This window comes from Phocoena sinus, chromosome 16, assembly GCF_008692025.1.
Source record: "Phocoena sinus isolate mPhoSin1 chromosome 16, mPhoSin1.pri, whole genome shotgun sequence".
Taxonomy (NCBI): domain Eukaryota; kingdom Metazoa; phylum Chordata; class Mammalia; order Artiodactyla; family Phocoenidae; genus Phocoena; species Phocoena sinus.
Window position 1 is genome coordinate 54,841,010 of NC_045778.1, and position 27,284 is coordinate 54,868,293.

General features: G+C 43.0%; 1 protein-coding gene across 1 annotated transcript; it reads left to right on the plus strand.

The window, feature by feature from the left end:
- Window positions 1-2: 2 nt before the first annotated feature.
- On the plus strand, window positions 3-26,781 carry PI4K2A (phosphatidylinositol 4-kinase type 2 alpha). Its single transcript, XM_032609035.1, has 9 exons — window positions 3-527; window positions 7,407-7,607; window positions 11,984-12,115; window positions 12,482-12,635; window positions 17,014-17,075; window positions 18,814-18,913; window positions 19,887-20,020; window positions 20,522-20,581; window positions 24,346-26,781. Exons 1-9 carry the CDS (start codon window positions 93-95, stop codon window positions 24,505-24,507), a joined length of 1,440 nt encoding a protein of 479 aa, XP_032464926.1. The 5' UTR covers window positions 3-92; the 3' UTR covers window positions 24,508-26,781.
- Window positions 26,782-27,284: the final 503 nt, after the last annotated feature.

Below are 27,284 nucleotides of genomic sequence, written 5' to 3' on the forward strand. Positions count from 1 at the left end.
GCCCGGGGAGGGTTGGGGGTTTCGCGGATTGGTCCCAGCCGGGATCTCAGCTGTGTGAAGCGCACCGGGTCCTGGAGCCCGCGGCCTGAGGGATGGACGAGACTAGTCCACTCGTGTCCCCTGAGCGGGCCCAACCTCCGGACTACACCTTTCCGTCCGCCTCGGCCGCTCACTTTCCGCAGGTGCCGGGGGGCGCGGTCCGCGTGGCGGCGGTGGCCGGCCCGGCCCCCTCTCCGCAGGGCTCGCCAGGCCACGACCGGGAGCGGCAGCCACTGCTGGATCGGGCCCGGGGCGCGGCGGCCCAGTGTCAAACCCAAACCGTGGCGGCGCAGGCCCAAGCCCTGGCCGCCCAGGCCGCGGCGGCCGCGCACGCCGCGCAGGCCCACCGCGAGCGGAACGAGTTCCCAGAGGACCCCGAGTTCGAGGCGGTGGTGCGGCAGGCCGAGGTGGCCATCGAGCGTTGCATCTTTCCCGAGCGCATCTACCAGGGCTCCAGCGGAAGCTACTTCGTCAAGGACCCTCAGGGGGTGAGAGCGGGCTGGGGACCGCGACCGCCGGCATCGGGGAGGGTGGGCCTGTCCGGGGAAGTTTGAGGGTTCGCACAGCCAGAGGGAGAACGGGGGTTTGAAAGGCTAAGAAAGGGAGAAACTTAACAGTGCAGAGCCCCTTGGCAGGATTTTGGAATTCTACTGAGGACTGGAGACGGATAAGCTGTCCGGAATGAAGAAATAAATCAGAACTTATTTGGTAGGGGAAGAGTGAGCGGAGAATGAAAAGAGGAAATTGACCAGATACAGGCGAGGGGCCCAGCGGTGTGATGGGGCAGTCGGCCTCTGGACAGAGACGCGCGGGGAGATGCTGCTTTCTAGTAGGTTCCTTATTCGGCCACTGACGTACTGTTTTGAGCTTTGAGCCCGTCCTCTCTTTTTGGACTGAACCAGTGTTGTCGCTGTTCATTGAGGAGGACGGGTGACCCATCAGGGGCTCTGAGGGTTCATTCCCAGCCTTCTCTGTTGTGAGGACGTCTCCTGCCACCAACCCAGGCCCCTTATTGGCAGACGTTTGTTGTAAGAGTGGGTGGACTCATCAGTTTCATTTGTCCTGGTTATTGCTCACTTCTGGGAAATTGTTCAAATCCTTCTTGTGGCTCCTCAGTTTAGAATGTGAAGTTTGAGAAACATGGGACTGTCAGCTACTTTTTACTTTCATTTCTCACCCAGGACTGTCAGCAGTTTGCTTTTTTAACAAAGACGGAATGTTTGTTTGACCTTTATTTTGCCCCTTGTATGTGTTTAAAGGGGGATGGGATGGGGCATGGAGTGACCAGGGCGGCTGAAAAGTGACCTTTATTCTTTTGATAACCATAGGAGAATTTAAGGCATTTAGATCAAACTAGAGTTATCTTTGGAATATCAATGAGTCAAAAAAAAAAATCAAATCTTCCCTGTTAAAGTTCTCAGATGGACCAGAATGGTTTATTGGGAAAATGTATTATTGTTATGCTTATTAAAATGATGGGTATCAGAGCTCCCTCACATTTTCTCTGCATCTCTCTTGTGTGAACTCTTGAGATGGGTGGTGTGTTCTTTTGGCAGGAGTGCTGAGTGGCCAGGATGGACTGTGACTTGTAGCTCTTGGTCAGGTTCATTGAAGGATTCAGTTAATTCTCCCAGATGTTGTTGTCCCTGAATTATCACCAAGAACCAGAGAGCAATTCTGCCATCAAATCAGTTAACATAAACTGAGACGGGGGAAAGCTTTGAGAGGAGTAAGTCTTTCAAATAAGGCAGCAGTGAGTTAAATCGAAAGCTCAAACAGGAACCATCACTTGTAGAAGAAAAGAAAGGTGGGTGTCCTGAAGTTTAAATGTTAGCAAGATGTTTTCATCTTTTTTATTTAGGAACCAGAGTGAGATCTAAGATATGAATGGATTTTATTTTATTTTGTAGTTGTTTGCTTGTTGGCTGATATAAGAATGGGCTAAGATTATCTTTGTTAGGTATAGAAGCAGGAGGAAGGTTTTTGTTTTTCTTTCATGACACTGTTACAGCTCCACTGTAACACTGGAAGTGTGTCAGGTCAGCAGAGAAGTGTTCTGGTGCTCTGACAGGTGGGAGTAATATGATCTCTCAATTCTACCTGGCAGGTAAAGTACTACCACCTCAGTACATAGGCCACAGAGAATGACACACTATGGGTATGCTTCTTGCTGATTTGCAGGATCTTAGTCACTCAAATTTCCTGGCCACTGTCCTTTCTTAGAGGGGAAGTCAAGACACATATGACTGGATAAAACTTATTAGTGTAACCATCCTGTTCACACTGAGGAAAATGTGGTTCAGAGCAGAGGATCACTTCTTAACTGCTATGGTGGGTTATACTGGAGCATAGACTCACTGTAGTTAGTTTTGTCATCTTTGGCCTTGCTGCAAATGTGTTTAACTATTTTATTTAAAAATACGTAGATAGCATTTACTGTATGCCAGGTACTATTTAAAATGCTTTACAAATAATAATTCACTTAATACTCATAACACCTTCAGAGGTAGGTACTATTATTGCCCCCACAGATGATGACACTGAGGCACACAGTATACCTAATTTGCCCAGGGTGTCACAGCTATTAAGTAGGAGGCAGGATTCAGACCCAGGCAGACTGGCTCCAGCGTTCATGCTCCTAACTACTATGTCCTGCTGCCTCAGAGTTAGTCATCTGAATCTCTGGTTTCTCTCTTCAGCTACCATATTGGTTAAGACTAAATTTGGCTGTGTGTGACAGAAAATTTAAAATAATAATAACTTGACTAAAAGTATATTTGACTCTCCTAAAAGAAGTCTACAGACTGCTCAGAGCTGGGATGGCATTTTCCTTTGTCATGGACGCGGTATGAACAATATGCATCCGACCGTCCGGCTGGTCAGCCATCCCTAGCATGTGGCTTCCACTTTGTGATCCAAGATGGCTGCTCAAACTGCAGACATCTTGCCTGCTTTTCAGCCAGTTGGAAGAAGGAGAGGGAGAGGAAGAGGGAGAGGATGCCCTTTCCCTGTAGGACGTTTCCTAGAAGTTGCACCAGACTCTTCTCCTTACATCCCATCGTCCAGAACTTAGCTGCAGTAGTGGCTGGGAACTGTAGTCTTTATTTTGCCCAGCTAAAAATCAGGGACCTGTGTCCAAGGAAGAAGAGGGAACAGAGATTGGGGGAACCAGCAGTTTCTGCCACAGGTACTTTGGAGCTGGATAGTCTGAAAGGTTCTTAAAGATAACAGCCCTGATTCCATTTCCCATTGTAGGGTGGTTCCTTCCTCAGGATGAGCAAGTAAGGGACCTGGAACAGTAAGATGGAAAATGCTGGATCAGGAGTCATGGTAGAGTGCTCATATTACCCTCCTCATCTACATACATCCTTGTGCTTCAGGTCTCATGCTCAATCATCTACGAAAGTATTTTTTGAGAATTTTCTGTTTTGAGAGGCTAGTAATTCTAGGTGTTCATGTTGCTAAAACATAGAACAGCATGTGATTGACTAGTTTATTGGGAGGAGTAAATGAGGTACCACACATGAAAGCCCCTGGCCTAATTCCTGGTGCTTAGCAGGAGTTCAGAGTGTTTTGTTTCGTTTTTAAGTTACATGCCCACTGACCTCTGGATTAGGCTTTCTTGGATACGTGGCACTGAATAAAGCAAAAGTAGTATAATTCTGAGATGATCCTTTCATATTGAGAATAGTAATTCATTAGATAATGCTCATAGGTGTTTGCGACACAATTCTACAGGTACTGCTCACATGTTCTAGGAGCTTGGCCTTGTATCAGTAATTTTCAACCTTTTAAAAATACTTTATTCACCAAGAGTTTGTCATGAAAACAGTACAGTATTATTTTCCATTTTTCAAATATAAAATTATGTTGTAATATTGAATGTGTTTCTTCTAACCACCTGTGCCCTCCAGGAAATTTTGATGTCCTAACATTCAGTTGAGAATGACACTAATAGCCAAATAAAGAATAAAGATCTCAAACAGAGTAACTTATTGATTACTAAAATGTTAAGACACAGTCATGTTTGTATACCATATATAGGTGTAGTTCTGGAGATTTTTAAGCATCAACTGCCATCTGTTATAGGGAGCTGTCCCAGGCTGCAAGTTGTAATGGATGAGGCAGGTTGGGTCGATGGCAGTGGATAGGAAAATAAATACAGGCTGAATCTCTTTTGTTACATTCTACTTAGATCCCATCTTCTTTCAGAGTCTCATATATTTGGAGTAGTCCATCCCTCTCTTTTGTAAAAGTTAACATGTAAATAAGCCTTCTCTACCTAAATAGCTAAGTCAAAGAATGCTGTTTGCATCCAACCTCTACAGAATACAGACTTGCCTTTTTCACTCTCATTTCCTTATGAGTGTACAGCAGAGATTTCCAGAGGTCACATGATGTATGATATTGAAACAGATTGAATTTTAAAGAAGATGTGAGAATATAGTTGTCTTTTATTGAGCCAAACATTAGAGATTTGCAAAATGTAAAACAATGCCAGTCTTCTCACTAAATGTTTTTTAAAATATAGTTATTTTTCATAAAAACATGTCACTTATGTTAACATGTAATAGGCTTATTTTTATGATTAGGTAAATTAATAAATAGTTTTAACATTTTAGTTTTAATTTCTAGTACAGCAAATATAGATTTTACCCGTGTATATAAAAGCTTTTGGGGTCTTTAATAGTTTTTAAGAGTTTGAAGGGACCTTGAAACCAAAAAGTTTGAGAACCGTCCACTTTGTGTTTACCAAACTTAAAAAAACCCCTGTTTATTATGCGTTATTTTTGCATATTTCACTGCATAGTATGAGTGATGTGCTTGAACTGTGTTAGATTTTAGCACAGCATAGTACACTCCTCCGTGGGGCTGCTGCATAGATATAGGAAACCCTTTTGGGTTCCAGGTTTCAGGAACTGGTTGTGGGTCTGGCACCAGCCAGTGAGTGGCCCCTTGCTTCCTTGTGCCGTGCTGTTTTTATCCCCAAGTTCATGGATTGCTGCGACTTGAGCTACCTGCACCTTAACCCCTTTATTAAAAGGGGTTTTAGTAAGTGGGTGTTAAGGGAGGGTGTTTTTAAAATATTGGCATCAAACTGAAGCTTTCTCCTAAATGTGATAAAGGAATTGAAAGTATATTAAAGAAGAGAAAGGTTGGTGAAACGTTAGGCAGTAGTTATTTTCTTTCTCAACCAAATATTGGTGGGTGGCTTTAGAGTTTGTTTTCTATGAATTAGGAGAATATTCTTGAGTGTTCTGTAACACAGTTGATTATTTGACGTTAGCATTAGCTTTGGAAATTAGGCCAGGGGCTGCTTTATGTGTCTATCTAGGAAACCCACAGAGTGCTGATGCACTGTCTTATAAGAACTAGGTACTGAGGAAATGTTGGCAGAATTGAATGGAACTGAGGCAATGCTTAGTCCTGAAAGGCACTTGTCTCCCCTTTTGTCTGAATGTCCTTCTGTTCCTCCATCCTTCCCAGCCTGCCATTCCCCTATTTGTCCATTCCAGGCATTATTATTTAATGAAACCCTTGTAATACTGAGAGAACCACGATTACTAATGCTTTTAGAGTCAACAAAGTGCTTTCTGATTCTCCTTATGGTGGAAGGAAATTGAGAAATTTGAGAGGTCAGTCTATAAAAGATGCTTGGCTGCAATGGTGGCCTTCAAGTTCTGCTTTCTTTTCTTTTCTTTCTTTTTTTTTTTTTTCCCCCGGCTGCAGGCTGCACCGTGTGGCTTTCGGGACCTTAGTTTCCCGACCAGGGATCAGACCTGTGCCCCCTGCAGTGGAAGTGCAGAGCCCTAACCCCTGGATTGCCAGGGAATTCCCAAGTTCTGCTTTCTTTAAGTGGAAGTATTTAAGCCTCAGCCCTGTTATTTTTCAGCCTCACTAATAGTAGGAATGTCTTGGTTTCCCTCTCATTGGGGACCAGCTTGCAGAACTCCACATTGTGCCTCAGTTGAACTGACTGGTGGGTTCTGGGGTGGGCCTCAAGTTGTACTGTGGTTTCACTGCCCAGGTTCCAGAGAGTTACATTGGAGTCATCAGTCATTCTCTGTATGGTAAGCCACTTACTACTGCTCCTGTGTGATTCAGAGCCCAGGGTTCCAGGGGTACAGAGACAGAGAGGAAGATTGCTAAAATAGGCCTCTTCCTAGCCACTTTAGATAAGAATGTAATTCTGAAGACTAATAATATGAATATATGCATTTGACTTTTTCTGGTGAATAAGTAAGTTTGTTTATCATTAAGAATAAATTGATTCTTTTGGAGGAGGAAAGTTCTGTATTTCTCTTGCCCTCTCAAATCCTTGCAAGGCTTCTTGAAGGGACTGTCCTCAAGATTGACGAGTTATTGTTTCAGACATGTGCCTAGCCAATTCCTAATATGAGTGCTTAATGCAGGCAGGTGGATTTATGTTTTTTGCTGTGACCAGCGATTCAGGAAGTGACACCCACAGGAAAATGACTTATGACCTAGACTAGCTTGAGTTGGCTGTGGGGTGAGGGGAGAGGGAGAGTCATATGATATAAAGATGAATCACTTGAATAGCATATTTACTTTACTTTTCTTCCTTTGAAAGTACCAGCTTGGGGACTGGAAGGAATGACATAAATATAAAACAACCTCAGAGGGCTGACTGGCTTGGGGAAGAAACCTTCAGGAGGGAAGGCCTTAGTTTCTAGATTGCAGCAGCATCCCATAGGTCCAAGGATCTTTGAGGATTAAGTTACTGTCTGCTAGAGAAGATGGATCTTAATCTTTGTGGCCTCTCATGTCCTGATCTCTTGCCTATCAGAATTACTTAAAAGAACCCCATTCTAACCAGGTAGCAGATCCTTTTTCCTGCTGTGATTTTTCTCTTCCATTACTTTCTTAGTTTGTCATTCCTAAACTTTTTTAAGGTTTGTTAACACGCAGAGGGGGTGGGTGTGGAATAGTAAGGCCGATGGAGGAAACTACCATTGATGAAAGAACTTTCTTAACCTCATTCTATAAGACCTTACTAATTTTCTTTCAGCTGATACTTTTTTGAGTCTTTCCATAATTGATGCAGAACAACAGCATGTATGAGTGTACCTTAGAAGTTGGGGTTTGATGGTGTTAAAATCTGTTGTACCGTATATACCAGACTTGGCATCTTCTCTGGCCACAGCCCTTTCTGGCAGGGGGTCTCTCAGCTGCTCATGTGAGCTGGTGTCTTCCCCTTACAAGCTGGGGGAGAAGCCAGTGTCTAACTGTACGTAGGGATTGTCTGCCTATGCCCTCTCATTTCTTTCTAGATTCCTGCTGACCTGGTCTGTGAGCTACTTTAATCAACTTGCCTCTAACATCCTCTTTTTCTTTTGTCTCTGTAGAAAATCATTGCTGTTTTCAAACCCAAGAATGAAGAGCCATATGGGCATCTTAATCCTAAGTGGACCAAGTGGCTACAAAAGCTGTGCTGTCCCTGCTGCTTTGGCCGTGACTGCCTTGTCCTCAACCAGGGCTATCTCTCAGAGGCAGGGGCCAGCCTGGTGGACCAAAAACTGGAACTCAACATTGTACCCCGTACAAAGGTTAGTCTCCAGGAAGCCTTACTGCCTGGCCAGAGTTTTCCTGGACCTAAGCCCTGCTACGTGTTAATGGGACTGCTAGATCCAGTGACGGCTATTTGTGCCCTGAGTCTAGGGTTCTCAGCCCTTTTTTTTGGTAGGGGTGATGGGTTTCAGCTCATGGTTTGATCATGTGATGAAAGCTATCCTGAGAAGGATACACATAAATTTTCTGCACACAGTTTCAGGAAGTTCACTGACCTGATGCCCATGTATGGGCTCCCTGGGTCTTTGGATCCCAGGTAACCCCAAGCTGGTTAGAAACCTAGCTACTTTTGTAGCTTACTCTGTTAGATTTCTGAGCTATTCCAGGATTTAGATACAGTCTAGAATGGACTAGCTGATGTCAGCTAAGCACTAATGCAAGGTATGCCAAGGAGGACTCTAGGATTGGCTGAGGGTTAGAGTAAAGGTCTGGCCTGAACACCTACAGGGAACTGACATGGAATTCTCCTCACCCATCTTTATGCTATGGAATTCTGGTACTTGTCTGAACATAACAAAATCGGGTTCCCAGATCCAGGCAATTCCACATTCCACACTTAGAATGGATTTGTACATACCTTGTATGTGTTATAGACTTAGGTGAGGTTCTATTGAAGGGTCTGGACCATACCCGCCCCCCACCCCCTCGCCCCCTCGCCCCTTTCAAAAACATGCTTTAATATAGAATTTATTGCATACAATTTCAGGAGGTTTACTGACACTAGGTTAAGAACCTCTGTACTACAGGGTGTCTCATGAAACCTTCCAAGGGTTCTGAGGGGAAGAAGTCTGCTGGTCAGCATATGAACATCTAAGGACACGTCGTCACTCATTTAGTATGTGGCTCCCTGAGATTTAGTAACAATTTAAGGTGGAACTCTGATCTGATGCTTTAAGGCTGCAGGGGCATCTTTGTATCTCTGGGTCTTAATCCTCTTTGAAAATCTGATAAAAGCTATAAATCTTGTTTCCACAAAAAATACATATATTTGCAATTATTGCATATAATTTCAGGAGGATGGTTCATAGACAAGTTGAAGTCCACCCTTTGACCCATAGGATCTAGATTAAAAACCCCTGCTTAAGGTTTTCTTTGCCGGTTTAGATAGCAGGCTGTGGGCAAAGGGCCTGATCAGCAGACAGGAGCTTCCCTTCAAATCTGCTTTTTCTGTTTTCCCAGGGTATGTTAGAAGAAAATGTGATTAAAAAAATAATAATAATAAAAAAAAAAGAAAATGTGATTGTTGTGGATGTTTAAATGTGTCTGCTCCTTTGCCACCAAACTTCAAATAAGCCAACTAATTTGTTAAGGTTGTAGAAATCAGGGACCACTTCTTGAAATTTCCTTCTCTCATTCTTAGCACCTAGCAAAGTACTATACTTATAGTAAGCATTCCTTAAGTACCAGCGGAATCAGTGGATAGATACCAAACCATGAAAAAACAGTAACAGAGATCCCCCAACCTCAGGCCAATGGAGAGAATGTTTGATTGTAGTTCCGGGCTTGTAGCTCCCATCTGACACCTAAGTCACTGCCTGGCCTTGTGCAGCTCATTCCTTCCCTTTATACTTAGTTCTCTCTGTGTGCGTATGGTTAAACGGCACATTGAACATCTTGTATGATAATTAAAGCTCCTAAGATCTCCTGCCTAACCTGAAATCCTCCTACTAGGCCCCTCTTAGAGTCTAGAAATGCTTCTATCTCATCACTGTAATTTCCTTTCTTTGCTGGGTAAATAGCAGACCACCCATGCCCTGTGCCTGTCTGCTTTGCCTGTGCTCCTCGAGTGCCGTGCCTAAGAATCAGAAGGCTTGAGTCCAAATTCTGGTGCTGCAGCGCTTTACTGGGTGACCCTTGGGCAAGTCACCCCCACATCCCCTGCCCATTTAGTCTCCTCACTATAAAAATAGGGACGTAAAGAGGTCCTACTTTAGAGAGTGGCTGTGAAGATTGCCCAAGTTAATCCATGTTGAACATGTAGCCCAGCAGCTGGCACAGTATAAACACTCCGTACATCTTCGCCTGTGGTATTTTTATGACTATTCTAATCATTAATGTCACACAATCCCTTTCTTCCTTATCTCTGGGCTTCCTCTTTCCCTGTTAGAGAACCTTAATGAGGCCTGAGGATCCTTTACATCAAAAAATCAACAACAAAAACACTTGTCTTCCATGAGACTGAGATGAGACAGAACTTTGCAAGCTTAACATACATTTGTGAGACTCCCCTGGTGGCGCAGTGGTTAAGAATCTGCCTGCCAATGCAGGGGACACAGGTTCGAGCCCTGGTCCGGGAAGATCCCACCTGCCGCGGAGCAGCTAAGCCCGTGCGCCACAACTACTGAGCCTGCGCTCTAGAGCCTGCAAGCTACAACTATTGAGCATGTGCACCACAACTACTGAAGCCTGCTCTCCTAGAGCCCGTGCTCCGCAGCAAGAGAAACCACAACAAGAGAAGCCACTGCACTGAGAATCCCATGCACCACAATGAAGAGTAGCCCACGCTCAACGCAACTAGAGAAAGTCCATGCACAGCAAGGAAGACCCAATGCAGCCAAAAATAAATAAATAAATAAATAAATAAGTAAATAATGCTAAAACAAAACAAACAAGCCAAAAATACCCACATATATTTGCAAGCTTTACATTACAGCTGTTGAACAATAGTAAGAGGAAATCTCTCCCCTCCCTCCGTCCCCACCCTTGTGACAGGATTCTATCCAGTTGATCAGAGCATCTGTCACTATGGAAACGGGGCTCATGTTGAGATGGAGCTTCAAACAGTAAGGCTGTAATTCTCACTCGATCGCTATCTCTGCTCTCTGTTGCTGCAAGGTTTCAGGTTGTGATAGTTTCATTAGTCATAGGGAAAGAGTGGTTTGTTACAAAAATTGATCGAAAATAAATCTCATGGGGGGAAAGGGTGGTTTATGGCTTGAGAGCCAGTGTTTTCACCATGGAAACTGGCAAGGTAGTCTTAGGAAAGCCTTTTTTCCCCTTTATTCCTGTGCCTGTGTTTCCAGATTTGTAAGGCAGAGAGTGCTAACCTACAGTACTTTGCACATCCGTTTTAGGTACTCTGTTAAAACTGGATGGATGGATGGATGGATGGATGGATGGGAGGAAGGGAATTATTTTATGCTGTCTCTGAGATTTCGGGGGCAAAATAATTAGTTATTTGTAATGAATTTTGCAAGGCTTAGGAAAAGAAAGAATTTTCTTATAAATTTGATTTTAGGTATTTATATGGTAAAACTCACTTATAGCTATCTCTGAAAGAAGCTCGTAACTCATTCATTCATTCACTTAATAAATGAGCATGTGCCAGGCACTGTGTTAGGTACTAGGGATGCTAATGTAAATAAGATGTTCTCATCCACCCCACATTTCTTTAGTCTTAAGAAACAAGTTAGATATACAAATGGATAATCACGAGACAGTGTGATAAGTGTGATAATGGACACACATATGGATTATGGATTGCAGTGATATCACTGCAGTTTGACAATCAATTGTAATATTGGTGGCCTAAAATTTTTTTTGAATAGGTAATGCATGCATCTAGTGCAAAAATTACAGTAGAGTAAACAAAGAAGAGTAATTCAGCCTCTCTCCCACCCCTGTCTTCCAGCCACTTGGTTTCCTTCCTCAGAGGCAGCTGTTATTACTAGTTTCTTGTGTAATATTCTAGATACAGTCTATGTAAATATATAGCAACTCACTAAAAATTAAAACCAATTTTAATATTTGTTTAATTTTTGAATGTAAATAATTGTACATGGTACAGAATTCAACAGGAAATAAAAGGGTATAGAGTAAATTGCAATTTGTTTTTATTTGGAGAGAAACTAGGCACTGGGCCATCTTCTCCTAACCCAGGAGGTAGCTGTAGTGGTCAGGGTAATTCATGCTAGCTGCTGTAACAACCCCTGAATTGCAGTGGTTTAACACAGTAGGAGTTTATTTCTTGCTCACATCAAGACCCATGCCAGTTAGGCAGCTCTCCTAGATCCCATGTCACTCCAGATGGCGGCAAGAGATCTGGGATCTTTCCATGATGTGGTTTTGCCATCTCAGAGCCCTTCATTTCCAGCGGCACAGATTGGGGAACATGAGCTAAAGATCATGGGAGATTTTGGGGGCCAGGCCTGGAAGTAGTGGGCATACATCACTTTGTCAACATTCTCTTGGCCTGAACTAGTCATATACTCAGCAGCTAGAAAGGCTGAGAAATGCATTCCTTCTATGTGCGGAAGAGGAACAGTATTGGTGAACATCTAGCTATTCTCTGCCATAGTGGTATAGTTCCTTAAATTTGACTCTAACCTAGGTGTCTCTTCTATTTCCACTCTAGGTAGTATACCTGGCCAGTGAGACCTTCAACTACAGTGCCATTGACCGAGTGAAGTCCAGGGGCAAGCGGCTTGCGCTGGAAAAAGTGCCAAAAGTTGGGCAGCGGTTTAACCGCATCGGGCTACCGCCAAAGGTATAGACTGCGCCTAGGTGGCTTACCAAAGGTGATGATTTATAGTGGCATAATCATCCAAGTGATGAAGCAAGGTGTCAACAGACTTACCTACGGACTCTTGAGTAGTCTGCCGGGAGGCTTCTGTCTTGCTCATTTCTGTTAAGGGCCTAAGGTTTGAGGAATAATTCTCCAAAGAGACCCTAACTTTCTCACTTTACTCCTCTGGACCATTTAGCTGGGCTTCTTGAATTTGGATGAGCAATTACTGTCACAACCCTTTCCTGATATAAACTCCACAGGGCCTTAGTGGGTACCTGGCTTACTCCTGGGATCTTTGCACTTGGGCTGTAGGGAAATACCTTTATTCTTCCTTTTTGGTTGCAGGTTGGTTCATTCCAGCTCTTTGTTGAAGGGTACAAAGATGCAGACTACTGGCTACGTCGTTTTGAAGCAGAACCTCTCCCTGAGAACACTAACCGGCAACTACTGCTACAGTTTGAGCGGTTGGTGGTGCTGGATTACATCATCCGCAACACTGGTGAGCAGCTGTGGGTGGTCCTGTGCCCTGTGCCAGACTGTGATGAGGCACGGGGGAGGCCTGGAGGCTTGCAGAGCTTAGTATCAGAGTACCCTATCAGGATGAGTTTAGTCTAAGACATAAGGGTTATGCACATTTGGAGAGGGTCTTGAAAATACTTTTCCTAGACAAGCCTTGTTCAGGCACATCATGTGTAGTTATCAGGAGTGGTGAGTATTTACGTTTTATCTTTGCCTCTTTCCCGGTCCCAGACAGAAGACACTTTGGCTCTCCCAAAGCAACACGAAGAGTCCTCTTATCCTTGATCTCTAGTCATTCATGGTAGCCTGGCCTATCACTTGACAGTTTTGTCTTTAAATACCTCATCTAGGTGGACTTATACAGCATTTTCATTCTCTGGCTGGCTTATTCACTTAGCATAATGTCCTCAAAGTTCATCCATATTGTAGGCTATGTCAGAATTTCTTTCCTTTTTAAGGCTGAATACTAGTCCATTGTGTGTATATACCACATTTCACTCATCCATTAATCTGTCTACAGAAACTTGCTTCGTGGTTGCTTCCACGTTTTAGCTATTGTGAATAATTCTGCTATGAACGTGGGTGTACAAATATCTTTGAAACCCTGCTTTCTGTTCTTTTGAGTGTATACCCAGAAGTGGAATTGCTGTATCATATGGTAATTCTATGTTGAGAATTTTTTTAGGAACCGCCGTACTGTTTTCCATAGCAGGTGCACCATTTTACATTCCCATCAGCAGTGCACAAGAGTTCCAATTTGTCCACATCTTCACCATCACCTGTTATTTTCTGTTTTTTTGATAGTAGCCATCCTAATAGGTATGAGGTGGTATCTCATTGTAGTTTTGATTTGCATTTCCCTAATGATTAGTGATCTTGAACATCTTTTCATGTGCTTTTTGGCCATTTGCATTTCTTCTTTGGAGAAATGTCTGTTCAAGTCCTTTGCGCATCTTTGAATCGGGTTGTTTTATTTTCGTTGAGTTGTAGGAGTTCTTTATATATTCTGGATATTAATCCCTTATCAGATACATGACTTGCAACTATTTCTTCCCATTCTGTGGGTTGCCTTTTTATTCTGTTGATAGTGTCTTTTGATGCAATTAATTGAAAATTTTTCATGAAGTATTTTTTTTCCTTTTTTTAATCTATGCCTTTTGTGTCATATCTAAGAAATCACTGCCAAATCGAAGGTCATGAAGCTTTGCCCTCTGTTTTCTTCTATGAATTTTATAGTTTTAGGTCTTAGATTTAGGTCATGGATCCATTTCGAGTTAATTTTTGTATATGGTGTTAGGTAAGGATCCAACTTCGTTCTTGTGTATATAGATATCCAGTTTTCCCAGCACCATTTGTTGAAAATACGGTCTTTTCCCTATTGAATGGTCTTCCTATCCTTGTCAAAAATTGTTTGATCATAAATGCAAAGGTTTATTTCTAGAGTCTCTGTTCTAGTCCATTGGTCTGTCTTTATGCCAGTACCACACTGTTTTGATTGCTATAGCTTCGTAGTAAGTTTTGTAGTAAGTTTGAAAGTTTTGGAGGAAATGTGAGTCCTCCAACTTTGATCCTTTTCTGGATTGTTTTGGCTATTTGGGGTCCCTTGAGATTCAATATGAATTTTAGGGTGAGCTTTTCTATTTCTGCAAAAAAGATCATTGGGATTTTTATAGAATTGCATTAAATTTCTAGGTTGCTTCACTTCAAGTAGTATTGATGTCTTAACAATATTAAGTCTTCCATTCTATTAACGTGGGGTGTCTTTCCATTTATTTATGTCTTTAATTTCTTTCAGCAATGTTTTGTAGTGTTCATTATGCAAGTCTTTCACCTCCTTGGTAAACTAATGTCTAAGTATTTTATTCTTTTTGATGCTATTGTAAATGGATTTCTTCCTTTCTTTCGTTTTTAAAATAATTATTTATTTATTTGGCTGCTCTGGGTCTTAGTTGTGGCACATGAGATCTTTGCTGCTCTTAGTTGTGGCACATGGGATCTTTGTTGCGGCATGCGGGATCTTTTAGCTGCAGCGTGCAGGATCTAGTTCCCTGACCAGAGATCGAACCTGGGCCCCCTGCACTGGGAGCACAGAGTCTTTTTTCTCTGTTTTTATTTTTGGCTGCATTGGGTCTTCATTGCTGCACACAGGCTTTCTCTAGTTGTGGCAAGTGGGGGCTATTCTTCATTGCGGTATGTGGCCTTTTCATTGCAGCGGCTCCTCTAGTTGCAGAGCACAGGCTCTAGGCGTGCAGGCTTCAGTAGTTGCGGTGCGTGGGCTTGCTAGTTGTGGCTCGCGGGCTCTAGAGCACAGGCTCAGTAGTTGTGGTGCACAGGCTTAGTTGCTCTGCAGCATGTGGGATCTTCCCGGACCAGGGCTTGAACCTGTGTCCCCTGCATTGGCAGGCAGATTCTTAACCACTGCGCTACCAGGGAAGTCCCTGGATTTGTTTCTTAATTTCCTTTTTTGGATTGTTCATTGTTACTGAATAGAAATGCAACTGATTTTTGCGGTCGACTTGGTATCCTGATACTTTTGCTGAGTTTATTTATTGGTTCTAACAGTTTTTTGTGGAATCTTTAGGATTTTCTACATATAAGATCATATCATCTACAAACAGAGATAATTTTACCTTTTTATTTGGAGTTTGGATGCCTTTTATTTCTTTTTCTTGCATAATGCTCTGGTCTGTCAGTACTATGTTGAATAGAAATGGTAAAAGTGGGCATTTTTGCTTTGTTCAGGATCTTAGAAGAAGAGCTTTTGGTCTCTTCACCACTGAGTATGATGTTTGCTGTGGGTTTTTCATGTATGACTTTTATTATTTATTAGTCTGCTGGTGATTAATTTCCTATTTTTTGATGTCTGAAAATATCTTTATTTCAGCTTCATTTTTGAGGAATATTTTTGCTGGGTATAGAATTTGGGATTGGCAATTATTTTCTTTTAGCAGTATTTAAAAAAAATTCCATTATCTTCTTGCTCCCACGGTTTCTGTGGAGAAGTAAGTTGTCCATATTACTGTTGCCTTTTCGAATGTAATCTGTCTTTTTCTCTAGATCTTTTTGAGATTTACTCTGTGTTTGGTTTTCAACATTTTTACTGTGATATACCTAGGTATATTTTCCTTTGTATATACAGGCTTCCTTGAATCTATAGTTTGATATGTTTTGTCACTTTTGGAAAATTCTCAGCTATTGTCTCTTTAAATATTACTTCTGCCTATTTTTCTCTCTATTCCTTCTGGGACTCCAAATTATATGTTGTTAGGTATACATTCATGTATATATCTTTTTTTCCTGGGTGCTTTATTCTGATTTATTTCTTGTGGTCTGTCTTTTAAATCACTACTTTCTTTTGCACAATCTGCTATTAAACTTATCTACTGAGTTCTTAATTTTGTTAACTGTATTTTTCATTTTTTGAATTTTTATTTGATTCTTTTCATAGATTCCTGTTTTCTGCTGATGTTCTTAGTTTTACCTTTTATCTTCTTAAACATATTAAGGATTTTACCTTGAACATTTCAGAGTCTCTATGTTCATTATTTGGGGCCCCTGTAGATTTGGTTTTAATTTTCTTTTGTTTTTCTTGTTTTTATTTGTGTCATGTTGTCTCTTTGTATACCTCATTATTTTTAATTGTCAGATATCGTATATCAGAAATTATAGAAACATTTGGAGGCCTAAGATGTTGGTATAAATCCTGTCTGGAAGGAGATGTTTGCTTTTGGCAAGCAGCTAGGGTCATCAGCAACCCAGGATCACTTTAACTTCAGGTATTGCTGGGAAATTCTGCTTACTTCCAGGGTTGTAGCCTTTCAGGTTTCAACCAAAAGCATGGATGATTTATCAGGGTTCCCCCACCTTATCCATCATCAGGCTACAACTTTGTCTTCCTAGGTCCCCAGTGCTATTAGAACACTGTTCTACCTCACAGCCACCTCTTCCCAAATCAGCAGGTGCTGTAAGAGAAAAGAAGTCACGAATGCTGGACTCCCCTCTCTGGATTACCTTTTTCTCCCAGATCATGACACTTTAACTCTTAAGGGTCTTATAAAATCTCCAGTGCCTTCAAGAGATTTAAAAATATTTTATCCAGGGACTTACCTGGCGGTCCAGTGGTTAAGACTCCACGCTTCCACTGCAGGGGGAGTGGGTTCAATCCCTGTTCAGGGAACTGAGATCCCATGTGGCATGGCCAATAAATAAATAAATAAGAATAAAAATATTTTATCTGTTTTTTGTAGTTGTTCTTAGTAGGATGATTGGTCCCCAAGTGTCCAGAGTATCTAGTTCATCATTGCTGAAAGTGAAAATCACCCCAGTTTTTTCTACTAACTTCATATTTCTGTTCACAGATCGAGGCAATGACAACTGGCTGATTAAATATGACTGTCCAATGGATAGTGCTAGCTCTCGGGTAAGTGGTTGATCTATATCTTGAAGGAGAGGATGAGGTGTAGTATATGCATAATATGAAAGCATGTAGTGGGGTGATATTTAGGTCACATAAGTTCAGAGGAATCAGGATAGCACATGTCTTTAAAATTGATAGGTTAATATTTGGAAGAGCTTTTCTCAATTTGTTTTTTAAGAATAAATTCTTAAAAGAATAAATTGAGAGCTTTTCTCAATTTGTTTTTTAAGGAATAATGATAGGGATAGAATGAAGAAAAGTACAAATAAGTTTGGAACATATTACATACTTTGTGCCTTTTTTGGAGATTCACATTGCATAGTAGCACAGTACAGGTCTGAGAAATAGTGCGTTAGTGCCTCTGTGTGATTTTGTTTGGCTCAGTGATTTCTAAACCTTTTGACCATGGAATACTTTTCTTACAAGAATACAATACCACAGAACATCAGTTTAGAAAAAGCTGCTTCCTGCAACTTTCTTTACCCTCTCATTGCTTTTATACTCCACCACACTTCCCCATCCCTGTTCAATCTGCACTTTTAAAAAAATTAGCAGGAGGGCTACCTGGAGAAGGAGAGTGAGGTTGGCTTTTATTCTTTATAGTGTTTTTTTTTTCTTCCAGCTTTACTGAGATATGATTGACATATAATATTGTGCAAGTTTAAGATGTACAGTGTGATGATTTGATGTATATATTGCAAAATGTTTACCACGATAAGATTAGTTAACACATCCTCATAGTGTTTTTACTTCCTTTTGTAATAGTGGTTCTCAAATTCTGTACATCAGAATCACCTGAAGAGCTTACTAAAAATAGTACAGATTCAGGGGACTTCCCTGGCGGTCCAGTGGTTAGGACTCTGTGCTTCCAGTACAAGTGGTGCGGGTTCACTCCCTGGTTGGGCAACTAAGATACTACACACTGTGCAGAGTGGCCAAAAAAAAAAGTACAGATTTTATTGGGTTGGCCAAAAAGTTCACTCGGGTTTTTCCGTAAGATAAGTATAAGCCTTTCCTCCATTAGGTCTGGGGTAAAACTGAGGATTTCACACCTTAAATAAGGTATCCCAGAGGATTCTGATGCAGGTATCCTGGACCCACATGCCCTATTCCTGTGGTGGCACTAGTTAACCTGAACATAGAGCCAAGTAGACAGTCATGGGAATGTCTGACATGGGCTGCTGTCACAGGCAGTCTGCTCCGCTCTCTCTGCATTCAGCTCTTGTCCTTTTCCTTTTAATGTATCACTGAAGCAGGGGAACAGACTCCCTTATGCAAGAGCAGCCAGCTGTTATCTTCCATGGTTCTGTTATCTTACTAGAAAATGTGGTCACCACCACTGAAGTGGCATCTGAGTCAAGGTCCACACCAAAGGACCTTGGCTGACTGATAATTGACTTTTCTTTCTTTTTTTTTATACTCGCAGGATTCTCACTGCCTTTCCCTAGGAGGAATGGCTTATAGTTATCTTTTGTTATTGTCATTTCCCATGTTACCAAGGACTGTGGCAACTCTTGGGGAAGGGCAGCTTTTCTAAGATAAGAAAGGGACTCCGGGAAGCTTGAATTAGCCAAATCAAAGTGCCATGAATGTATTAAGTCAGGTAACAATATGGAAACCAGTTCAGAGGTTGAGTAAGAACTGATGCCTGAGGAGGTTGAGATGGGATGCTTTGCTACTACTTTAAAGGGCCTGGGGCAGGTGGGACTCAATAAATATTTAATCTTCCTTTGCTCTTCAGGACACAGACTGGGTGGTGGTGAAGGAGCCTGTTATCAAGGTGGCTGCCATAGACAATGGGCTGGCTTTCCCCCTGAAACATCCTGACTCCTGGAGGGCGTGTAAGTCTCAAGACCACTGTGGTCTGGCTCTTTTCTTGCTCAGTCTCAGTTTTCTTATGTGTGCAATGAAGATAATAATTCCTCTATCACAGGATTGTTCTAAGAATTAATGAAATAATGCAGCTCATGCACTTGAGCACAATGGCTGGCACATGGCAACTACTCCATAATGTAAGCTATTATAATTTTTACCTTACATTATTCCCATTTGAAGCACAGAGTTGAGTTTTCGCATCTCTGCTTTGCATTTTTCTTATTCTTTCTGAGGACTGTCTTATCATAATTTATTCTATTTGTGTTTCTAAATACAAGCTGCTGTCAGTGTTCTGTCTTCCATGTTGACATTCTAGAAGCCAGCCCCTGCTCCATTATAACTGAGAAACCTTTAGAAAGGGAAAGATACAAGTAGAGGGTCACTAGTCCCTTTGCAGTACTTGTCTGTCTTTTCAGAAGGAGCATCTCAGTGTTTCGGTGGCAAGTAATTGCTTCTAGATAGGCTTACATCTTGGAAAGTCATATAATGTCTGGGAAAGTGCACAGGCTCAGGGATTAGGCAGACCTGGGTTTGAAGCCCAGTTTCTCCACTTACTGTGTAACCTTTAGGGTTAACAGCCCCTATAACTTTTTTTTTTTTTTTTTTTTTTGCGGTACGCGGGCCTCTCACCGTCGTGGCCTCTCCCGTTGCGGAGCACAGGCTCCGGGCACACAGGCTCAGTGGCCATGGCTCACGGGCCTAGCCGCTCCGTGGCATGTGGGATCTTCCCGGACTGGGGCACGAACTCGTGTCCCCTGCATCGGCAGACGGGCTCTCAACCACTGCGCCACCAGGGAAGCCCCCCTATAACTTCCATTTTCTGTTGTGTTTCAAATAAGAGCAGTATCCTACTTTTGCCAGTGCTCTGATAGGTGGAGGACATAGATGGGCAGGGATTTTTTCAACACCAGCTTTGCTTTTGACTTTTCCTCTTTTCAGATCCTTTTTACTGGGCCTGGTTGCCCCAGGCAAAAGTCCCATTCTCTCAGGAGATCAAAGATCTGATTCTTCCAAAGATATCAGACCCTAACTTCGTCAAGGACTTGGAGGAGGACCTATATGAACTCTTCAAGGTTAGCCCTGGGAACCTCAGCCTTATAACCATATAGAAGAAAGAATTCCAGTGGTTTTTCTAATTGGTCCTGATACAAGCCCAAAGAGAATGGAAACACCCTTCTGGCTTGTGTTAGCCAATGAAGAGCAAGATTCCCCCCTGTGGACAGCAAGACCTGGTTTGAGTTGGTTTGAAAAAAATTGGCAGCTGTGATGAATCACACTGGTTTGTGTCCTTTGTGTCATGTGGCTGCAGTGTATCTGCAGAGCTCTCATTTTCAAATGGAGCACTAGCACCTGGAGTTCTCTAGCATTAATAAAGAGACTGAGGACAAAATAGTTACTTGTTCTCTATTTCCCCATCTGTGAAACAGGGAGTTCTTGGGGTGGTGGTTAATTTCACTAAGTCTCTGAAGCTTCATGTAGGTTCTCTTTATTAGAAAGTTTCTAACTGGGGGAGGAAAACGGGTTCTTCTGAGGGATTCATGCAGGTTCCATCTCCTTCTGCCCTTCTTTTGCAGAAAGATCCTGGATTCGATAGGGGCCAGTTCCATAAGCAGATTGCTGTCATGCGGGGACAGGTAAGCCTGGGACATCCTCCTGGTGTCATCCCTGGGATCTCTCTGAGAGGGTTTTATGCTCATGTTGAGTAAATGTGTAAAGCTTGTATTTTAAACCCATTTTAGTCTATGCCATACATATTTGTAACTCTCTGTTAACACCTGAGGGGGAAAGGTAGCCATCCCAAATCTCCCACCTCTTCCGTGGTATCTGGTGCTTGGTGAAGCACTTACTATGTGCTTAGCTCTGTGCCCCTTGCTGGATAGTTCATTGGTAAATTTACCTGATGGTCTGTGTCCTCAAGTTGTGCAAGGCAGCCATGTGCCTTGGTGGTTAAGAGCTAGGCTCCGGAGTCAGACTGCTGCTTCACCATTCCCAGCATTATGGCCTTGGGCAGGAAGTCTCTGCTTTCTTCTTTATAAAATGGGACAGTAATCATACTTTGCATAGTTGGCCAGAGGATTACATAAGATAATGTGTATCAAGTGTTTAGTAAAAACAATGCCTGGCACATGGTAAGCACTCAGATGCTGGTCATGGTTATAATTTTTGTTGTTATAGTTACAAGCCATATTATTTCTTTTTTCTCCACTTCACCTTCATAGAGAATCAAGGAAACCCCCAGGGTGTTGTTGACCTTCCAAAGCATAGTAAAGAATAGCTTGAAAATTGTCTAAAAACTCTGTAGGACACTGACATTCTGCTTATCACTTTGAAGTCTTAAAGATAGCTGGGATGGCTTAGTGGTTAGGGCACAAACTGGTCAGAGTGCCTGGTTTGAATCCTGGCTCTGCCATTTACTAGCTATGAGGTCTTGGTTGAGTTACTTAATCTCTCCTTCTTTTAGTTTCTCCATCTGTAACATGGGATTAATAACAGCACCTACCTCGTTGGGTTATTATGAGATAAATCATTGAAAACAGTTGGAGTAGTGCTGGTGTACTGAAGTACTCAATATGGGTTAGCTATTTTGATTATGACTTTGTATACAGCTTCTCACATCTTTGAAGGACAAGAGGGTGTTCTCGGTCATAATTATACATTTACCTCTTTCTTCCATTTAGCAAAAGGCTTCTGGTGAGAGCAACTCTTGAGCTTACCAAGCCCATCTTCTCTAGATATGGGACAGACGGGTTTTAAGAGCTGCAGTTATTATAGCTGCCTGAATACCATAACATGGTCTTCCTACATTTCCCAAATAATGTAAGGGCCCAGTTAGGCTGGCAGAATTTGTAGAAACCTTAAAAGCCACGTGATGTAGTCTGGTATTATGGAACTCAGCATAAAGGAACAAACTTCTCAAGTTTATGTAGGCTGTACCTCTGTCCCTATTGTAGTTTCTTCTCTACTCCCTTCCCAACTCCAGTCTCCTGCCAACATCATAGCAATCTTCCTCTCATGATATTTAATTCGGACCATTATCTAGAGTAGCAAAAGGCAGGGTGGGGGCGTGGATTGAGAGAGTGCAATCTTAGCTTTCTTTCCAACTTGTGCTCTTAATGTCCTTTGAGGGCCTGTGGCATCTTACAACCTAGAGTGCCTCCCTCTGAAACCATGAGGTTCCGTGAGCGTCCAGCTCCTCCTCCTAGCATGCAGGTGAAAGGAAGGCACCACCTTCTACCTACCTGAGCTGTAATCACAGAGTGGGCTGTACAATGGCCCAGAGTCAAAGGTGAAGAATGAGGAACCCCCAGAGAGATGGAGTTGGGGGATAAAAGTTGTTCCTCACCATAAAGACTTCTAACCAGGAGTTAGATAAAGAATGCAGAGTCTGAGGGAAAGCTTCTTTAGATAACATTTTCAAAGACAGTATTTCTTTTTTTGGCATTATGTGCCTGCTATAAATTTTTCTTCAACTTTTTAATTTGAAACACTTCAAACCTCAGTAAAATTGAAAGAATGAGTGGGGTCTTCTAGACTTCACCAATTGTTACATTTAGTTAGCCACGTTTGCTTTATCTTATTTCTCTAAATATTATCTATCTGAATAGTATCTATCTCTATATATCTATATAATTTCTCTCTTTAATGTATCTATATAATTTGTCTCTCTCCGTAGATAGATAGATTTTGTTTGTTTTTGGCCAAATCTTTTGAAAGTAAGTTGTAGACAGTTTGACATTTTACCCCATTTTAAACATGCTGGAAAGGTGGCTTTTAACCCGAAGAACCAAAGAAAGCACAGGGAGACCCAGCCAGGGCAGGTGTGAACTCCTGTCTCTTAAGTTGGGCAGGTCTCCTGCACAATTCACTGATTCCATTTGAAGCTCCTTTTAGTTCTCTGGCCTGATCTTGTACTCAAGGCTCTTCTAAGCAGTGTAGGGTGCTGGCAATACCTAAACAATGAAGTAAAAATGAAATTAATTACTGGTAGGATCAACTTCTCACTTCTGACCTCTGTTCCAGGTGAATCTCTGCCTCTTTTGGGGCAGCACTTGTAGGCCAAGGATATTTATGGCTTGAGGCCTGTGTGATATGGGGGTGCCGCCTAGCTTCCCCTCCCATGTGTCTGGCCTGGCTGTGAAAATCTTCAACATCCAGTGGTTTAAAGAAGGCTGTCATAGGACAACTTCAGCTTTTGTACTGTCCTACCAGAGACGATAAATGGTGGTGACTGTGATTTTGACAAGGGGAAGAAAATGTGTTCCTTTGGACACATATCTGAAATACATGTAAAATACAGACAAAAACTGGAAAGGAGCTGAATGCACTGTGGCATCTTGGAACAGAAAAAGAACAGTACTGGAAAAGCTAATGAAATCCGAATTAAGCCTGGAGTGTGGTTAATACTAATGTTCCAATGTTGATTTCCTAGTTTTGGTAAATGTACCACTGTTATATAAGATGATAAAATTAGGAGAAATTGGGTAAATGGTACATAGAAACTGTCTGTACTATCTTTGTAACTTTTCGGTAAGTATAAAATTATTCCAAAGTAAAAGTTTTATTTAAAAAAAAGATGAAAAGACAGCATGAAAGGGACAATTCAACTGAAATGGCTTTTTTTTGTTTAATACATGGTCTTTGTAGGAAAATCAGAAAATAAGGATAAACAAAAATCACCCTATCTCTAGGTCACCTTCCTTGACCCAGAGATAATCACTGCCAACTTCCAGACTTTTTTTCTCTGTAGATAAGTAGATAAGAAAATAAAGGTGGAGTCACACTATAATACTGGTTCCTTATCTCCTTTCTTTTCCATCTAAGACTTTGTGATCCGTTTTCCATGCCAAGAGAATATATTTTTTAACTGCTTGTTTCTAATCCCTTAAGTTATTAGCTGATCCCATACTCAGGTATTTATATCATTTTCACTGTTACAAACAATACTGCACTGTGTTGATTGAAACTAAGTGTTTTGTGCATGTCAGCGATTGTTCCCTTAGTCCTTAACAATGGAGTTGCTGAGTCAGAGGGCCTGTTCACTTTTAAGCCTTTATGTTCCACTTGCCTTTCTGAAAAACTGTCCCACGATCCAGTCCCACAGCCACGTCTCTGAACTCTCCCCAGCTGAGTCGTCGTCGTCTTCTGTATCTTTACTAACTAGAAGGGCAAAAAAATAGGAGGTATTTGTTTTTTTTCAGCGAGTAGAGAGGTTTCCATTTTCTGTATATTGCCCACTTATATTCTTACTTTAGTAAATAGCCTGTTGGTACAATTTTCCATTAGTGGATTGTTTATTTTTGTTTTGATTCATAGGAGCACTCTATCTGCAGGTCTCCCTTCAGAGGCAGACCAGAATGCCTAGGCTTTGCCCTCACTGATCTCATTTTTCCCACTGCAGATCCTAAATCTGACCCAGGCCCTGAAAGACAACAAGAGTCCCCTGCACCTCGTCCAGATGCCACCTGTGATTGTCGAGACGGCCCGTTCCCACCAGCGATCTGCTAGCGAGTCCTACACACAGAGCTTTCAGAGTCGGAAGCCCTTCTTTTCATGGTGGTAGCCCCAGAGGCAGACAAAGGCACATTGTCTGAGACTTGACCTGGGAGAAAGCCTGGGGAGCAGGTTACAGGAAGAGCCAGAGAAGCCGGCAGAGATCAGTGCCCTTAAGAGCCCTCCCTGTCTGCTCACCACCCCCTCGGAGCTTTCCCAAGCACAGGGAGAAGCACAATCAGAAGGACAGTGTGTGCTGTTGGGCCCTTCTGAGAGCTGGCGTAGGGGGGCTGGCGCTCCGTGCAAGTAGTCCAGGTGCCCGGGAAGGAGCATCTCCCTTCCAGCATCTCCTGGGGGAAGGCTGGGAAACTCCCTTCCCTTCCTGACACCCTGCTCTGTAGCTATTCCTCATTATATTCTGCATCAGAAAAAAACAAATACAAATTTAAATATAAAACCCAGGCAGAATCCCAGAACCTCTTATAGCAGAAAACCTCTGATCCAGACCTAAATTTGCATGGGCCCAGACATCCAGGTGTCTCACAGTTCCTTACCCCCACGGACCAAGGCAGCTAGGTGACTCGCAGTGCTGGGACAGACAGAAGCCACACTTCCTTTTGGTTTTCTGCCAAGTCTTCTTCCCCTTCTCCTCCCACTGGTGCAACAGGCTGACTCCAGACACGATTCTCACAGTGGGGAGACTTTTGCTCTAGAACTCCCAGCAGTTTTACAGTGATGGTATAGATCACCTCTGCTCCCTTCCCTGCTGGGGACCCAACCCCTCTAGTCTAGGCCTGTAGGTTGCTTGTCACTCAGGCAAAGGCAGGAGGGAGGAAGTTGACTCCCCAGCATGCAAATGTGATCCATACCACCTGGGTATATGCTGGGAACTATAATGGTCTATGGGTGAACTTATCCGAGCCTTGCTTCCTTAGTCCTTGGCCGTAGCCAAAGGTAAACTCTCCCAGTCTGCTAATTTGTTCCTGTTGTTTTAGATGTTTTGTTCTCAACTCTTGAGTTAGTGCTTCAGTTCTGGGTTCTGGAGTGGCTCTCGATGAGGGTTCTGGGGTGGGTCTCAGCACATAAGAGGACAGGATATTAGGTCCTTGGACTTCTTTTTCCGCTACCACTGTTGCTTGCTGGAGGTAACAGGACTGGTGTTCCGCCTCCTGGTTGGCAGCTTCACTTTGCTCCCCCACTTCTTGTTCCAGGCCAGTTTTTCCACGGCTTCTTGGGAAAGGCAGGGCCCTAAGGAGAGAGGCCTTCACACTGCCCCCTGGTGGCTGCCCAATCCAGTGTGCATCTTCTTGCTTCCATGTCTCTCTTCCCTCAGCTGTCCCCCTTACCAGCTGTCCGAGCCCTTTCTACACCAAAGCAAAGAATGGCCTCAGGGGGGAGTAAAGAGGGTGCCACCCGTGGCTGTGGGGCAGCCCTGTGCTACTGGACGTTTCAAGTTTCCGGCGTCCTGCGATTGGTCAATCAGCTTTGGAAAGAAACTATCTCAAAGGTTTGAAGAACAACCAAAGAAAGGGAGCAAGGACTATGGCTGTGTTCCCTCTGCTTGCCTAGCTCCCACCATGCAGGAGATGTGCAGCTCTCTCGTCAGCTGCGCCAGGCTGGGCCCCTTCCAGTCCAGCCCCCAGGAGCCAGCTTATCCTAGGCTTCCACCCTGCTGACAGGAAGTCTCTGGAGCTGGGTACGCATGCCCTGTGGACAAGGCACAGCTCCCCGCCGGCCCCAGCCCTGACAATCCCATTGAGCCGACCCCGACTTTGGCCTTCGGGATCATTTTTGCGAGAACATGGGAGCAGCAGGGCTCCCAGAGGCCGGAGGGGACCCAGGTGTGTTTAACTCTCCAGACATCTGTGTGCAAACGTGTTTGTGAAGCCCCCACCTGGGTGTTGAGAGAGCCTGAGCAGTCTAAAGAGCCCGGTGCTTCCCTCACCGAGCAGATCTGCACATTGTCCTCAGGCAGACCAGCTCTGGGATGAGAAGGAAATTGGGTCCAATGTAAGAGGGAGCTGGTCCCAGTCCTGGCAGGCCAAAGAGTATGGGGCATCCTTTCCTGGCCCACATCCGTTCTCCTTGAAGCCTGTACTCAGGTTGCCTTGAATGTGGACTTTGGGAGAGCTAGGGCCCAGAGTGCCGGGGCAGGCTTCTGGGTGGCACTCGAGGAACCGCCCGGCCCTCTGCCAGCCACAGGCCCTGTCTCCCAGTGTCAGGGAGTAGAGGCTGGGCTGTAGAGTGCTGCTGCCTCTGTACTGTTCTAATGCACTGTAGAAATTGTATGTAATGTATTTAAATCAATGCAGATGTATGAATAACAAGTCCAATTCTGACCTTTTTTGTCTAGTTTTCTTTGGTGGAAGGAAGACAAGGTAGGATGCAATTTTAAGGACAAAGAACCCTGTGTTGCCATGGAGTTACTGAGATATGGCTCCTGAGTCTCTTTTCCTCTAGCAGAGGAAGGTACAGGTCCTCATTTCCCAAAATATTTTCATAACTCATTTGACACCAACACCTGACTTGCACCTACACAGATGCAAAGCTATTTGTAATCATCATGTATCCCTTTTACTGTGAATATTTGTTGCAGAAATATTAGTGTTCTGTTATGATATGCTCCCCCAATAGGGATTATACAGTTTTTGCAATAACTCCTTTCTAAAAGCCAAAAATTTCTAAATTACAAAATCATCTCTCCCAAAGGTTTGGGGTAAGGAATGTGGACTGGCTTCTCTTTTTGGCCATAAGAGGGCAGCTCTGCTCTGTGTGTGCATCACTGCCCACTTGGAGCAATTTGAACCCTGGCTCCTATAAGTGACGGATAATCAAGCAGATAGGATG